The sequence below is a fragment of the Sitophilus oryzae genome, unplaced genomic scaffold (assembly GCF_002938485.1).
Source record: "Sitophilus oryzae breed Bouriz unplaced genomic scaffold, Soryzae_2.0 scaffold_1436_pilon_pilon, whole genome shotgun sequence".
Classification (NCBI taxonomy): domain Eukaryota; kingdom Metazoa; phylum Arthropoda; class Insecta; order Coleoptera; family Curculionidae; genus Sitophilus; species Sitophilus oryzae.
In genome coordinates this window covers 1,867,469-1,883,684 of record NW_022146100.1, presented here as the reverse complement: position 1 = coordinate 1,883,684, position 16,216 = coordinate 1,867,469, and the positions used below count along the sequence as shown (strand labels likewise).

General features: G+C 30.6%; 2 protein-coding genes across 3 annotated transcripts; both read right to left on the bottom strand.

Annotated features, from left to right (window-relative positions):
* Positions 1-820: 820 nt before the first annotated feature.
* LOC115876429 lies at positions 821-6,720 on the bottom strand. Of its 2 annotated transcripts, none has more exons than XM_030892203.1 (3): positions 6,272-6,720; positions 1,354-1,473; positions 821-1,113 (listed from the first exon to the last, which is right to left on the bottom strand). In XM_030892203.1, exons 1-3 carry the CDS (start codon positions 6,327-6,329, stop codon positions 902-904), a joined length of 390 nt encoding a protein of 129 aa, XP_030748063.1. In that variant the 5' UTR covers positions 6,330-6,720; the 3' UTR covers positions 821-901. The 2 variants fall into 2 exon arrangements, 1 of the variants encoding a protein (XP_030748063.1); XR_004049144.1 differs by lacking the exon at positions 6,272-6,720 and adding an exon at positions 3,536-3,570 and having other exon boundaries at positions 1,037-1,113.
* Positions 6,721-13,163: 6,443 nt separating this feature from the next.
* LOC115876542 lies at positions 13,164-15,226 on the bottom strand. Its single transcript, XM_030892354.1, has 3 exons — positions 15,075-15,226; positions 14,812-14,961; positions 13,164-13,330 (listed from the first exon to the last, which is right to left on the bottom strand). The coding sequence occupies exons 1-3, from the start codon at positions 15,127-15,129 to the stop codon at positions 13,164-13,166; spliced, it is 372 nt and encodes a 123-aa protein (XP_030748214.1). The 5' UTR covers positions 15,130-15,226.
* Between the last annotated feature and the right edge of the window lie 990 nt (positions 15,227-16,216).

Sequence of the window (16,216 nt, the reverse complement as noted above, 5' to 3'; positions counted from 1 at the left end):
GTTTTGGTGTATTGTGGTGATTTAGTGTTTTTATTTTACTAACAACAAAAATAAAACACTATATCACCACAATACACCGAAACACTTTTACTTTTACACTGGACGCGCGTTTCGCTAACCATGTTAGCATCATCAGCAGATGATTATAAACTAAAAAACAATCTAAAATTGGAGCGTTTATATACTCACCCAGTGGGCACCGAGTGGGCGTGACAAGATCTAGCCAACCGAGTCAGAGCCCAGCGAGCGTAACAGTTAGATTTCCGCCACTAGAGTAGTGGGAACAAAGAACTTAAAGGAATTGGACCGTTGTCTCTGTTCATACTATCTTTACATTTATTAATTCTGATGCTTTCATATGCAACTAATTGCCTGTAATTTGAGACTTGTTTAAGTCATACATATGTCAAAATTGCTTTTTATTCGTTATTGCACATAATTTTTTAACCAATAACTCAATAATTATGCAATAAACAGATTGTTCTGTAGATATATGTACATGAACTGCAGAGATCATTCTTTAGAACTTCTGGAATAATAAGATTGTTTTATTGAACTTCGTATTTTTTTATGAGAAGGAGGGCAGTTTTTCCATTTTTCAAGATTTTAATTATTTATAAAATAATTATAATATAAACTCGTATAAGTAACTGTTTGTCAGTGTTTTAATATGGGATTAGAACAATTAAATTTAAATTTCTTTATGGCTTAATCCCTTTATTATATACACCAATATATCTTTTCCAAATCTCCATCATAAATATCTACTGTTCTCTTATTATTTATATCCAAAATTTCCGAAAATTCAAGTAGAGTCCAGTTTAAGAAAACAATTTATTTTATCTTAATATCTTACAGAGATATAAAAATTACATCTAAAAAAAGCTTAAAGCTTCTCGTGTTATCTGATAGCAAATAAGAATATAACAAATAATAATAAAAGATTTTTGCTAAGTGTCGTTGTAATGGTGTTATTACAAAGAGGTTCGCTACAGGTCACGTTAAAGATGATTTTAGGTTTTTGGATCGAATGTAGTTTTTCTGACAGTTCTTCGGCATCTCGAAGTACGCAGTCCCTCATGGTGGCCAGAACGTTCCTACCGGGCATTAGAGCTGTAAGATAATAAACATTTATTTTTTAATTTGCATTTGAAAATGTTACATTAAAAAATAATGGCGAATGCGCAAGAATACAGTTATCTTATAACATATTAATTAAGAAATACCTATTATAAATAAATGTATTACTTCATCCCGCTACAGAAAAAAAAACTTTAAATGCTTCTTATGAGTGAAGACAATTTTTCTATGATTGTGAATAAAATAATTAATTATTAAATATTTCTTTCTTACTTTCATATTTAATAATGGCACATTTATCTTCTGTACAATTCTTCTGTTTTATCGAACTTAAAACACCGTTGTTACACTCTTTGGTGGTCTGATGACAGTGGTAACATAATATAGCTTCACCTGTAAATTGAATATCAAAAAATTATTAATATAAATATGTATATAAAAAAATTATTAAAGATGAAAAATGTTTTATTTATATCGAGATTTGGGCCAAAAGAAATGCTTACAATTAGGAAGGCAATATTATTTTTTATAGTTATACAGGTTGTCCTAGAAAAGCAAATCTTTATTGTTTGATCTTGTCGCAGAACAGTCTTGTTTGATTTATTGTTGTGTTATGTGGTTTAATTATTTTTTTGACAACAAAAACTGTGTTTTGGTTATTTCTAATTATAATAAAAATTTACTAAACATGTGGAAAAATTACAGCATCAAAGAACAGTATGGGCACAGCTTTTTTCAGTATCAGCTGGTCATCTCTTGATGTAGTAAGGTTCCCAACCGTCCCGGTTTGGCCGGGATTAACCAGGAATCAGAAAGTTTGTCCCGGCGAAAGTTTTGCCTTGGCCGGGACCTGGAAACTAAAAAAGTGTGTACTACACACATAATAAATTTTAATGTCTAATATTTAATGTTTTGTTTCAATTATTTAAAAGCTTAAAAATAATTGTCCCGGAATCGCCGATGCTCAAGTTGGGAACCCTATGATGTAGAGAGTGTCTTTTGAGCACCAGTCCCGATGGTTATTTATAAACGAAGCTTTAATGGAGTTCAGAACCCGACTTAACAGAACTGAAGGTACGGGAGTATCAATTTATAGGTAGGTACCTTGTTTATATATTCTTAAAGTTGCCCAACCGACTAGACAAAATGTGCTGCCAACTGGAGGACAAATCGTGAACCTTTCGGGGCGGAGTCAAAAATATCGATTATTTTCCTCAGAGTAATGTAATAATATAGCCCGGGTTTCTGCGAACTTTAATAGTGATCAGCTGATTAAGAAATTTAAACGAAACTTTTTTTTATAATTTTATTGTAAATTGTGAATTATTTTTGCCTGTTATTTTAAGAATTCTAAACCGTATTAACAAAGAAATTATTATTTTGATATGTTGGTACATTATTTATAATAAGTTATGATAATGCTAATGCTGTTAATTAATATTAAAAAAAAGTTACATACCTATTTTAATTTGATTTAATGCAGGTTTATAAAAGAATAATTTCATTCTTAGATTATTTTATTCTAAATCCAGTGCTTTATGAATTTTACGATATTTTTTTTGAAAACATAAAACGTTTTACATTTTTCATGCCAACTAATTGTAATGGTATTATTGGTATGAAAATTTGCCAAGAAAGAAAAGAATTGGCTATAACTTGTAATTTTTCGAAAAAAACATATTATACCTATATCGCTGACAGGCTTAAAAAATGGCGCTTTTTATGAAGTCATGGCCAACTATGGTTTCCATTTAAAAAAACATAATGTTTGTGTCATATGTCAAAAATGACAGGCTTTAGAAAAAAAAAGAAAACACAAACTCATTAGGTATGTGATTATCTACAACTTTTATCTGAAATACCATATGATCGAATTAAAACGGCGTCAGCGATGGCTATGAAATGACGATCCTTGATATTTCCCATATAATTTTACATATAAAATGACAACGATCTTCATTTCATAGCCATCGTTGGCGCCGTTTTTATTCGATCATACGGTAGATTATAATGGAATTAGAGACAAGTTTTAAAATAGCCAAAATTCGTTCTTTTCGAAATATCTAGTAAACCTTGAACTTCTCCGAAAAATCCGAAAGGCGCATATTTATGACCCCACAAAACTGCAATTCTTTTCCCATTTAACCGACTCTCTATCTCCAGTAGTTTCCGAGATACCCATAGAGAACATCGTAGGAAACTCACCCTGTATAGTATTTAGAACCTAACTATTGTTATTATTTGAATAGATTAATTTGATTAATAAGACTCGATTAATTTAATTTAAAATAAATTTGATCAGAGTTTTTTTCCGTATATTTTACTACCAAAAAACCAAAATTATATGATAACGCACTTTTCAACGGAGTTGAAGGAAGATATAGTGTATCTATCACAATACTTAATAGAATTACTACAATTAGAAGAAAAACAAAAAGACAAAATACCCAAATACCTTCACTTCACCTACTACTCATCTACAAAATAAACTAATCTAATCTCTTATAAAAACACTATACAACTACTTGTATTCTACACTGAAAAAAATATCAAACTTACTAATTAATCAAACAAAAAGAAAAAATAACCAAATTATCCCTTCATCTACTACTTAACAACAAAATAATAAACTATAAAAACACTACTAAACTATTTCTGGTCTTCTACACTAAACATTATAATTAAACTTAATAAAATTAATCTAATTTTACTACTTTACTACAACCACTACAACTACAAAGAAATAAGAACATTTTTTAAAACCAAAAGAAACAGAACTTCGATACGTGCAACCAGTATAATAGATCAAGCGGACAAAGAATATAAAATACTTTAAAAATGTGCATTCAGAAAGAAAAAATATCTCGAAAATTATCTAAACAAACATTTTTTTTTCTTATCAGTGAAAAGCATCGGCCTCGTCGGCTTTGCGAAATTTGTCGGGTATTTACAATGGTCGAATTGTATAATTACAAGCTTTTATAGCATATCTAATAGATAAAAAGTATCTGGTCGATTAGTAACCGTCCGACTCATTGGCACAGTCCGAAAATTATCGATTTTGATTTTCTCTGTTTTTATTGGTCGCTTCAAAATTCAGAGTAACAAAAAATATTTTTCTGTAGTAAAAGACCATGAAATACGCCCCGCCATCTGGTGCTTTACATCCATAAATGTCTTAGGTTGAGCTACTTTAAAAATTCATATACAAGGGTAGGTATATGAAGATTTCTAGGAAAATGATTGGCAAAAGTCAACAGGCTGGTAATGAATAGGTTGTTATATGGTCTAAATAAAAGATTCTAAAATAATTGAGGAGTTTGGGAAAATCATCAAAATGTAGGCGTAGTTTACACAGCATTATTTATGACCAGTGACACTTACATATATCTATTTTTAAATTATTATAAAAGCATCTTTCAAAAATAAACATTATCTATATTTTACATAATATAAAAGTAGAAAAAAAACGTATCATACCTATCTACATCAACTATAGATGAATGATTTGGATTTGATTAGATTATTGGTGAAGAAATTAATTATAAATTTATACCTGGTGCGTCTCAAAAGTGGCTCACCCCTATAACTTTTTTTATTTTTTCAGATAAAAAAAACGAGATTTGGTATGTTAGTATATGACATAAATTAGGATTGATTGACATATTCAAATGTTCACCGGGAGTGACGATTATTCGATAGAAATGACACTCTGAATAGAATGACATATCATATGTCAACTTTTGACATATTCGCTCAAAAACAAATTGCATTTTAAATTTCAATCTAGAGTGCCATGGCTGTTTTATAAACACTAATTTTTAATGAAGGAGCCTTGGAAAAATAGATTTGATCGCCTAATGTTTTTAGTGTCTTGTTCTGGTCGGTTCAAAGATGCCCAAAACGTATTTTTAATCATATCTCAATTTTTTCAAATGGAACGAGGGTGGCTCATTAGCATATTTTAGGAAAAAAAAAATTTACAAATAATTTGATACCACACACTTGGTTGTTCGAGTCAAATTTTCGTTATGAACCGCATGTTATAATTTCAAATAAACCATATGCGAAAATATCAAAAGTTGACATATGATAATATTTATGTCATTCTATTCAGAGTGTCATTTTCTATCGAATAAAGTAAAAAAAATACCGAGGGTGCCATTTAAAAATCAAAAGTAGTAATTTCCGGTGAAACAGGAAGTGACCGAAAACAGCTGAATACGTCAATCAATCCTAATTTATGTCATATACTTTATCTCGTTTTTTTAAATAAAAAAATAAAAAAAAAGTTATAGGGGTGAGCCACTTTTGAGACGCACCCGGTATATAACACTGATGAAGGCTGCATTGAGGGCCGAAACGTTTGTCTATAGACTAAATAAAGTTTTTTAAACAAGATAAAAACATAATTTCAGTGTTTTCGGAATCTAAATGTCCCAAGAAAATTAATTTAAGAATATATCGATACAATAAGGTTCAAGAACTAAAAATTTCCAAGGATATTTTTTGGTAAATATTAATTAAATTAATTTTGTTAAATATTAATATAATGTTTTTGTTAAATATTAAATATTATCAACAATTGTTTACTGTGATATTTTTTAAAACCACGATGGATATATGGAATTTGAAGATACTTGAAGTGATTGTAGTTTTTTTTTAATTTACAGATACCATAGATACAATCGAAAAAAAAACGGCGTCAAAGACAGCTGAGGAATGTCAATCGATAATAAATATTGGCGAGGTCAAGCTTTATAGACGTCATTTACTTAGCCCGCACTCCCGCAATCCTCTTTATTTTATAATGGCGCTTACTCTCAGCAGAAAGCCTTAAAAAGTTTGTAATTTATTTTTATATTGAGTAAAAATTATTTTTAAGCAGTGTAGTTAAAATTAAAAAAAGGATTTTTTTGAAAATAGATTAATTTGTGAGTCTGCAAACGTTCTATCTTCCTATAATTAATGTTAATTTTTCACAAGTTTTATGTCAATTTTGAGTAAATGACATCTAGAGATGAACCTCGACAAAATTATTTTCGATTGTCATTCCCCAGGCGTCTTTGACGCCGTTTTTTCGATCATACGTGATTGTTTCCTTCAAATGTCTTGTTATTCTTATAAATATCGACTATTAAAAGTTTAAAAAAAAATCACATAAATAAAAACTTAACACTTTTAACTTTACCTTCTGGAATATAACTGACAGTAGTTAAAACTATCAACACATAACTAAAAACGTCCATATTTCCCTTAAATAATACCCTTATTCAACACTTCAAACTCTTGTCCCACTTATATTTATAAGATTTCTTCTTCCACAACACTCAATCTCGACTTCATATTCCGTTTGTTCCTGTCCGACATGATCGAAACATCGCACTCTAGTGCTGTTGATCTAGTAAAAATCAGCAATTCGCACGATGCCCGATTATTTTTGGAACTCCACTCGGATTATCCAGAGCATACAACAGCGATAAATCCACCGCACCGTCCGGAGATTGGAGTAGATTCCTTTTTTTTGGTTTATTTGTTTGTATTTCTTGCGGGAGGGGACATGGAGGGGACTTGGCAACGATGTCCTGCTTTCGCGCAGCGAGCGAGGTCTTTGACTTGGGAGATATATTTTGACCTATTCAAAAGAACAATCTGTATAGATAGTTAAAACAAAAAAAAACAAGTGTAGTTAGCTCCAAAAACTGATAAAATCTTAAAAACTAATATAAAATGCGTTAAAAAAAATTATAGTTGATTATTGATAATTTAGAGCAACAAAAAAAATGTTGAAGGCAATACACCTACAGAGTTGTTCACCACATCCGACACGGAGTACTGTAGCTAAACAATAAGATTTTTACAAATTGTAAGTTTTGGGTCCGTTGAAGGACTATTAGAGCTACAATTTAAACATAATTTTACAAGATACAGAGTGTTCCAAATAAGTAAAAAATATTATACTTGTATTTTTTTAAATGAAACACCCTGTATATTATTCTATTTTTAGATTATACGATTGAAAGAAACGTAGGTTTGATTAAGGTTTATCACACTTAAACCTTACCGTTTTTAAAGTATTTTCAATTTTGTGAAATTGCAGTAAAAAAATTAAGACTTTATTTCTCCAAGGGTAACAAAGTTTTTAATATTAAATATTTACTGAAGATTAGTTATTGATCAGATATTGCGTTGCAATAATAATAATTATACTATCTTATACAGAGTGTACAAAAATTTATATTAAAAAATTACTAGCTTTTAACGGCAATAACGTGTTTAATTTAAATTGAAAATTTAAATGGAATTTACAAAGATTTAACATAGTTTTCTTTTATTGCAATATTATTATTTTTATCACCTGTATATTTTGTACATATGTCGCTCTCAAAAAAATCTAAAATGTCAATATTCCATAGGTATAGTGATAAATGAGGTCTAAATTATAAGAAAATATATTTTCTACGAAAACTTGAAGAGATAGGTAAAAAATGGTATAATACATTTTGATAGACAATTAAATTGTGCGTCTGATTCAGGTAAAATATGCAGGGTGTTCCATTTAAATTAAACAAGTTATTGCCGTTTAAAGCTAGTAATTATTTAATATAAATCTTTGGACACTCTGTATAAGGTAGTATACTCACAATACTCCGTCTCGTATGTGGTAAACAACCCTGTATAGTGTGCTTCAATATTTTTGTGACGTGAATATACATATTTTACGTTTTATCTTGAGATCATTTCAGGGTTTAAGCATCATTTGACAAGTACTTTAGAGTTTCTACTAGTTTACTAGAATCAACCATTTTAGATATACTTTTTGTTTGATGGTAGTTCAAGTTATTCTATGTGGCCACAAAATAGTGAGTGGTTCAACAAATTTCTATATTCGTGGAAAAAATAATCAAAACATGCAAGCAAAACAGAAATCTCTAGAATATATTCTATACATATATTCCCTGGCAAATGTACTGTTCTCGGAGAGAACAGTATGAACAGATGTACTGTTCTGTCAGAGAGCTATAATATGGAGGGTTCAGTGTCCAAGGTGCTAGACTTTTTGACAAAAAAAAATAAGACTGGAGAATGCAATCTCAGATCAGAAGAAGATCACGGGGAGACATTATGAAAAGGTGAAAAAAACAAGATCGCAAGAGCCTTGCATGCTGGGTCTTGGGCTTGCGTAACTCTTGCACTTGTCGGTCTTGGTCCTGGTAGATCTAACACTATACAGTCTTAATTTTGGCCTTGGAGCTGCTTTTTGTATAAATCTAAGACCCACTACCGCTCTAAATAAGTAATCCATGATGTTATATACTAGAAATATTCTTTATTAATCTGAGTAAGGAATAAATAAAATGTGGAATTTACTAAAATCAAATCCTAGAGCAGTTTACACGGAATATTCCATTAGGAAATTAAACATATGGCTTCCGTACACTCATTAACTCGCTAACTTTAATTACAACAATTCGATCTGACTTATAGATGATCACGTGGCTTAGTTACTCTACGATTTATAATTTGGATAGACGGCTGGTTATATTTAGATTAACTGATAACAGTTCCTGACCCCCGAATAGAAAATAGAATCTCAATTAATTGCCATTTACAGTGGCGGTCAGTGTTTTTATAAAAAAAATATATAAACAAAAAAGTAAAAGAAAAGCTATAAACACAAAAAAAAGATATAGACATTATTTAAATATAAAGTAAAATTAGCTTAGACAAGGAAAGAGAGGGGACAGCTAACACGCATATTCTCCAGTGAAAAATTGTTGAGGCCAAAATTTGATCGGCGGCCATACTTTGGTGACAAGATTTCGAGGTGACACCAAGCGAATTTTTATGTTTTTTTGTGAATACTGTTTTGTTTTAAATTTATAAACTGTGTTGTTTAGTATGTGATGATGTTCGGCTTATGCCTGCAAAGGCTGAAGCGAGAAAAAAATGACTGGAATTACATTTTACAGGTAAAAGTTGATACACAACTTGTGCTATGTAGTCACAAAATGTACATTTTTTTCATTATAGCAGTAAAAATATGTAAAATGCTTTTAATATGTCTTGTACCACATCCAAAGCAAACTATTTTTATTAATTCCAAGTAGTATTTTCAATATCCTATATTATAATTAATGTTTGAAACTATAAATAATACTACTCAGACAGGATTTCTCAAGTGGCGTAGGGTATTATAATCAGAGAAATACAATTTCTGCAATAAACATTTTTTTATATATTTTAGAGGTAAAAAGATGTATAAAGTATTGTTATCAAATATGTAAAAAAATAATTGTAAACTATAAAAAAAATCTATATATGTATAGTTGTTGCATAAAACTTAAATTTACCTGCCAAGATTTGCTGGGGGTGGACAAACTTGTGGTGGGCTTCTAGCTTCTAGAATAATTGTTTATTTTTTGCGGAAAATTAGGATATTCTTATCATTGAAGGTAACAAATATTAAATATTGCATTATTCATTGAATCGGTGGGCAAGTGTGAAGGGGATTGGCTAGATTCATTATTATACCGTATGATCGAAAAAAAAAACGGCGTCCAGTTGGCTTGTAAATGACTGTCGATGACATTCCTCTCAGTCTTTTTCGATGTCATTTTATATAGTTTTTATGTCATTTTATATGTAGAATTATATGCGGAATGTCATCGATCGTCATTTCCAAACACACAGGATGCCGTTGTTTTTCGATCATATGGTATATATGTATATACACGTTTAAAACATATATTTACATTATTTTTTATTTAATTATATATTATACACACGTTAATAAATAAATAATTGTCTTGATGATCAGTTCACTGTGACTGTTAAATAAATTTTGCATTATCGGCTTAGATATTCTAATATTATAAAAGTGAAACTATAAAATACAAAGTTGTATATGCATTACTCAAAAATAAACGATATATTAGTTAACGTTTTAATAAGCGTTTTTTATCGTTTTGGTACAAGTTAATTTCTGATTCTACGCCATTGGAGAATTTCGAGTGGTGACAAGTGGCTTCACTTTCAGCTGCCGTGTTACAGTTGCCCTCTCTTTCCTTGTCTAAGAAAATTAGGGATATAATATAGGTATTTTCTACTTTATTTTTACCAATGACTAAAGAATACAAGGACATGAAACGCCCATATACGGGCTGCAGCAGAATTTGTTACATTAGACGCCATCATATTGGAGCCTACGGATGAGTCACCACCTAGTCAACAGCGACAATTTTAGCGATTTTAATAATTTGTTGTGTGTCGTGAATTTTGTATAAACTTTATTACAATGGTGATGTGTTCAGCTTTCAAGTGTAAGAACAAGCCAGGAGTTGCGTTTCATAAGTAAATAAACAGTCCATTCCACCTTTTTAGCGTTTTCTTATTGAATTTGGTAATTATTTTTCTGATATTATATGTACTTGATATGTGCTAATCGTCGATACTAGTTTTGTACCTTTTGTTAACATTTTAATACGTTTTCTTCGTAATTAATTAGTATGATACCACCGCCTACACCATAGGCGTAGTCAAACCATTTGTCAAAAATATCCCATTAAGCAGCTAAGTTAAGAAAAATATATGGCCACGGCACTGTTTGGAGCCATGGTAACAATTTGGTCTCGGGTGTTATATGTTCTTGTATTCTTTAGTCATTGATATTCACCCTGTGTATACACGATCATAGTGCCACCACTGAAAGCATTTTAATCCATTAGATTTGTTTACGTTTAGGAAAGTTTATAAAATGCGATGAGTGCGGTTTTTCATTTTTATTTTCGCTGAAATTTATGTTGGAAATGTTTAGTTGAAACCGGTGAAAGAAATATTGGCATATTTAAAATTCGGTGTTGCTCATGCTGTGGTATTTTATACAAAGCTATTTTTAAAAATTAAGAAATAGTTTAGCAAACATTTCTCAGCCTCTGATGCAATCTACTTCTATCGTCACTGAGTAAAAAAACAATTAAAAATAAAAATTTCTGTTTTTTTTCAGTAAAGCACTAGTTTTAGGGTCTACGAATACATTTTTAAATATGGCCTAATACTTTAACACAAAATGAAGTAGAACCAGAAAACTTTAGTACGTTTTCTGAATGACTAGATGAACTTGGAACTCTGCACGAACTCTGACAGAAAGAAACAGATTTAAATTATTGTCAAGATATATGTAGCGACATCTGTCGGAGAAGTGAATAAACCACATGTGTATTGCTGGTTGAGGACTATCTGAGGACATTGTTGTTGAGGCGCCATCTCTTAACCAAGTAGAAAAGTAAGCGAATCAGGCGGCAGAATTTACTAGTAGGAGGCAGAATGATACCGACAATTTTAGAAGGTTCCAGAAACAGTCAGTAGGGTATACAAAGGCGTGCAATCGACAGTTGAGCAGTTTGAAATTTGAAAATACACCGTTGTAAGTTGTGAATCGTGTCAATTTGGCGAAGGAGTTTATAAATAGTTAATTGTGTGTTGTAATCAGTATAAAATGTGTGCATATAATGAGAAAATAAATTCATTAAGTATTTAATCGTGAGTTTAAATTATACTCTGTTTTTTTCTCTCGGTAAGATTTTGACAGACGATGACAGAGAAAAGCAGATGACGTCCCATACCAATCTATTTATTTTACTAAAAAAAGTTTCTAATAATTTTTAAGTTATCTATGGATGGGTTTAAATATAAATCCGTCATACGTCGTGTCTTCTTGTTTTTAACCAGTTTTATTGGTTTATTTAAAAAATGACAGATCGTATTTCAATTTTATTGGTTTGACGGAACGATGAACGACAAACGGACGCCGATGCGTATGAACTCGCCTTTAGATTTTTGTCATTTTTGACGCTTGTCAAAGTCTTGCCAAATTATTGGTTATAATTTTGTGTCAACTTTTGTTAAATACCCTGCATTTTGAAAGATGATGCATTTTGATTCGTATTATTACGTGTGTTTTGTGTCTTTTGAAGTCAAGTGGAGGAAAAATCGAGTGAAAATTAACTGTAGGCCCAGAGCACAGTTTATGGTTAATACACGCTGCCCAGGCAGAAAGTCTTATACACCAATGAAGTTGCCATCGATAAAGTTTGTATACCATTTCGTCGTAGATAAGTGCATTTCGTATATAAGGATCAAACTAAACACATACTAAAAACTGGAGTAGCTGTAAAATATCGACATCACACGATAGGTAAATAATGGATTTTAGTACTGGTGCAGAAAAATAATGTCAAAAGGTACTGGTTTAAAAAAATTAAGATTAAAGGTAATTAATCCACCTTTAAGGTATAAAATTTGGTAGGTGTTATTATTAATAAAATAGTTGTTGTATTTACCTATGTTGTTTTATTTATACCTGTGGAATATTACAAATTTGTATTTGTACATAAGTTATATTGATAAATATAATCATAAATGCGGGTAGTTTCATAAAGCTTGAAAGTAAATAATAGTTATTTTTTATATTTTTTTGGTATGTAGTGCCTTGTTCTTGTTTGTTTTGTATTAACACATACCGTTTTTATTAAATAAAATAACTCGATTACATTTTTTCAGTTTTATACAATTTTGAAGTAATCACTTGTCATCTTGTCAATCAAATTTTAAATATATCGCCACAGATATCGCTATGCGTTCCAGTTGTACCAACTTATTTCTTTGTAAAATAAAATAAACTACTTTGAAATTAAAATGACAGAACACATCTATCACTGTCAAAGGATCTTCTCGTTGGACAGACTATAGTGGACCCACAAAATTCGTAACATTATTCTATTAATGAACAACGGGTGCATATACGAGTTTGGCAAGACGACATTCAAAAATTACAGAAAAAACAATCTGCTTTTGAAATAAAATGACAGACCACACCTTTTAATTATGTTCCTGGATAATAAACTATATTAGGCTCTTATCTCCAAGTTTACTAAAAAATGTAGAATCCCAATACAATTTATTATTATATTATTTGCAACTTAATAACTTACAAAAGCTTAAAAAATATAGTATCTTTTTATTAATTATTTAAAACAAATTTTTGTATCTTATCAGACTATCAACAAAGTTACGTGTTACACTCAAAACTGTTGCACAGGTGGAACACTTGGAAACCAGCCACGAAGGCCTTCGATTATCAAGGGCTGGAGTAGTTGCATATTGTATTCACAAAATGTCAGATTGTTTGAGTCAGCTGCTGTTCCTCCAATATACTCTGGAGCACATGATCTGTACACAATGGATTCGCCTAAAAAGAAATAAATAAATATGTATAAAAAGATAGTGTATTTCTCTCTTGAGGGCGCGATTTTTAAAATCATTGTTGCCAACCATGAACTCGGCGCCGCGCCGTACTCAACTACGTAGACAAGGAAAGAGGAGGGACGGGTAACACGCATATTCTTCTGTGATCGGTTTGTGAGGCCAAAATTCGATCGGCGGCCATACTTTGGTGACAAGATTTCGACGTGACACCGAGAGAATTTTGTTTTTTGTGACAATTGTTTTGTTGTTTTTAAATTTATAAACTGTATTTCCTGTAAATTCAGTATGGTGAGATGTTCATTACGGCTGCAAAAGGCCGAAGCGAGAAGAAATGGCTGGAATTATTTCACAGTAAAATCGATACACAACTTTTGTTAGGTGGTCATAAAATGTACATTTTTTTCATTATATAGCAGTAAAAATATGTAAAATGCTTTTAATATGTCTTTTTTACCATATCCAAACCAAACTATTTTAATTCCAAGTAGTATTTTCAATATCCTGTATTATAATTAATGTTTGAAACTATAAATAATGCTACTACGCTACGGGAGAAATTCCCTACGCCACTGGAGAAATCCATGCTGAGTAGCATTATTTATAGTTTCAAACATTAACTAATACATATTGAAACTACTTGGAGCCAATAAAAAATGGACTTTGAGGAGATATGGTACAAGGCTATTAAAAAGCATTTTACATATTTTTACTGCTATAATGAAAAATGTATTTTACTAACCACATAACAAAAGTTGTGTGTTGATTTTACCTGTGAATTCAAATTTCCTGCCACTTTTTTCTCGCTTCGGCCTTTGCAGCCATACGCTGAACATTTCACCATACTAAACAACACAGTTTATAAATTTAAAACAAAACAGTATTCACAAAAAGCATAAAAATTCGCTTGGTGTCACCTCGAAATCTTGTCACCAAAGTATGGCCATCGATCAAATTTTGGCCTCAAACATTTTTCACTGAAAATATGCGTGTTGGCTGTCCCCTCTCTTTCCTTGTCTAAGAGTTGCCGGATTTATTTATTTATTTCCTGATATTGTCAAACGTTTTGACAGTTTAGTTTTGTATTACGAGATTTTGTTTTAAATAAATAATTTTGTAATACTTTAAGATTCAAAATGTTTACTAGCAGACCTTGCAGTCGAATATTGTTCTTTTTAGAACCTCTTTTTTGCGAAGTGCGAAGTGGTACAAGATAGCTTAATAGCCGTAAAAAACTCTTTACTAGAATATTTTAAACGGAAAAGCGGTAGTTAAGCTTAATCACGTGACTAAAACGTGACGTTATTGGTATACTGGCTCACATGATCCTCGTTTTACAACCATAGCTGACACTGTTTTTTTTTGTATATGTATTGTATTAATAGGTATTGGTTATAGAACAGAAATTGTTGTACAGTTTATTGTTTAATAAAACGTAATGTTTAAAATAAAATCATTAATTCTTACCGTTCAATAAGTCAATATAATATTTGGCACATGAATGGGACAAAGTTCCTCCACAGGTTTGTGATTTTAGAACAGCCGCATCAGACAGGTCCTTAGGACAATTTATTGAATCATGATCTTCGCAAAAGTAACAAGTTAGAGCTTGGGTACCTTCAAAACAATAAAAAAAATATAAGACACCTTTAGTAAATACCATATTCAAACCTAATAAACCTCAAAATAGCGTAAAAATAAAAAAAATGTTAATTTTTTTGAAAATTTACCTGCAACAAATAGGTAAACAATTGCAAACGAATACAAGACTCTCATTTTTTTCATTGTTCTGATTTTGTACAAACTATTAAAAATATTGGTGTATTTTTTCTTAAACTTACAGTTATAAACAATTAAGCCACCCACTTGAAAGAAATTGTCGAAATTGATTAGATTATTTTAAAAAAAGTTATTAGTTCGCCTGATTTCACTGATTTCGTTTAAAAACATTTGCTAGACAAATATTTATTTATATCTGATAATGCAATACCAGTGTTCGGGAAAAAACGTTTGTATACCAATTTTTTCTTGGAATGAATATGTCTTACATTTCCTGTTAACAAAAATATCTTGGTATATCCATATTCCATTTTTAAGAGTCCATTTCACTAGTTCGAAAAAATATCAAAATAAACGTTCGGCATTTAACGTTTTATGTAAAACTGGTAGTATTTTTACACAAATGGTAGTATTTTTACACAAATGAAGAAGGAAATTAAATATAAAGGATTATACTATATCCGTATTGTAGCACATTTTTAGACAACTTCTTTATTTTTAAGATTTTGATGCTCAAACATCAACAAAATATTCTTTATGTTTGGATTAAATTTTCTCGAAAACAAAGACATAATTAAAAATTCCGTTACAATACGGAAATAGATTGAAGTTTTGTGATTACAGTGATATATAATTTATATAGTTTTGTGGCAAATTGCTAGCTATTTTATGGCAAATGCTGAAGCTCTGCAAACTTTAATCAAGCCTTAATCAAAGCACGTGTGTTTGGAATTTTGGGTGTGGCTTAACACGACATGATCGGGCTAAGCCTCAGGGCAGATTTCTGAAATATAATATATATCTCCTTCGGCCACACACCCGTTTTACCCGACCCCTTAAAAGCGACACGAAAGCACAGCGTAATAGACTCTTAATAAATATGTTACTTTTATAGAATAATCATTTTAATATTTTATTGGCATGTTTCATTTATGTATTATCTATAATTACGAGTAATTGTAGACGGGTAATTTTATGACAAATCTACTGATAACAAAATTGTTTGTTCTGTATACAGAAGGGTGCACCAAAAAAAAGTTACCGTGAAAATATCGTTCAGGATGATGAAAAAACAAATCTGGTAAAGTTTTGA

Bases quoted from the DNA above. Each gene is read 5' to 3' on its own strand.
- LOC115876429 (XM_030892203.1), bottom strand. From the start codon at position 6,329: ATGGACGTTTTTAGTTATGTGTTGATAGTTTTAACTACTGTCAGTTAT. The intron at 1,474-6,271 runs GTAAAGTTAAAA...TTCAATTTACAG, and splicing joins TGTCAGTTATATTCCAGAAG to GTGAAGCTATATTATGTTAC. The intron at 1,114-1,353 runs GTAAGAAAGAAA...ATTATCTTACAG, and splicing joins TGCCATTATTAAATATGAAA to CTCTAATGCCCGGTAGGAAC.
- LOC115876542 (XM_030892354.1), bottom strand. From the start codon at position 15,129: ATGAAAAAAATGAGAGTCTTGTATTCGTTTGCAATTGTTTACCTATTT. The intron at 14,962-15,074 runs GTAAATTTTCAA...ATTGTTTTGAAG, and splicing joins TGTTTACCTATTTGTTGCAG to GTACCCAAGCTCTAACTTGT. The intron at 13,331-14,811 runs GTAAGAATTAAT...ATTTCTTTTTAG, and splicing joins TTATATTGACTTATTGAACG to GCGAATCCATTGTGTACAGA.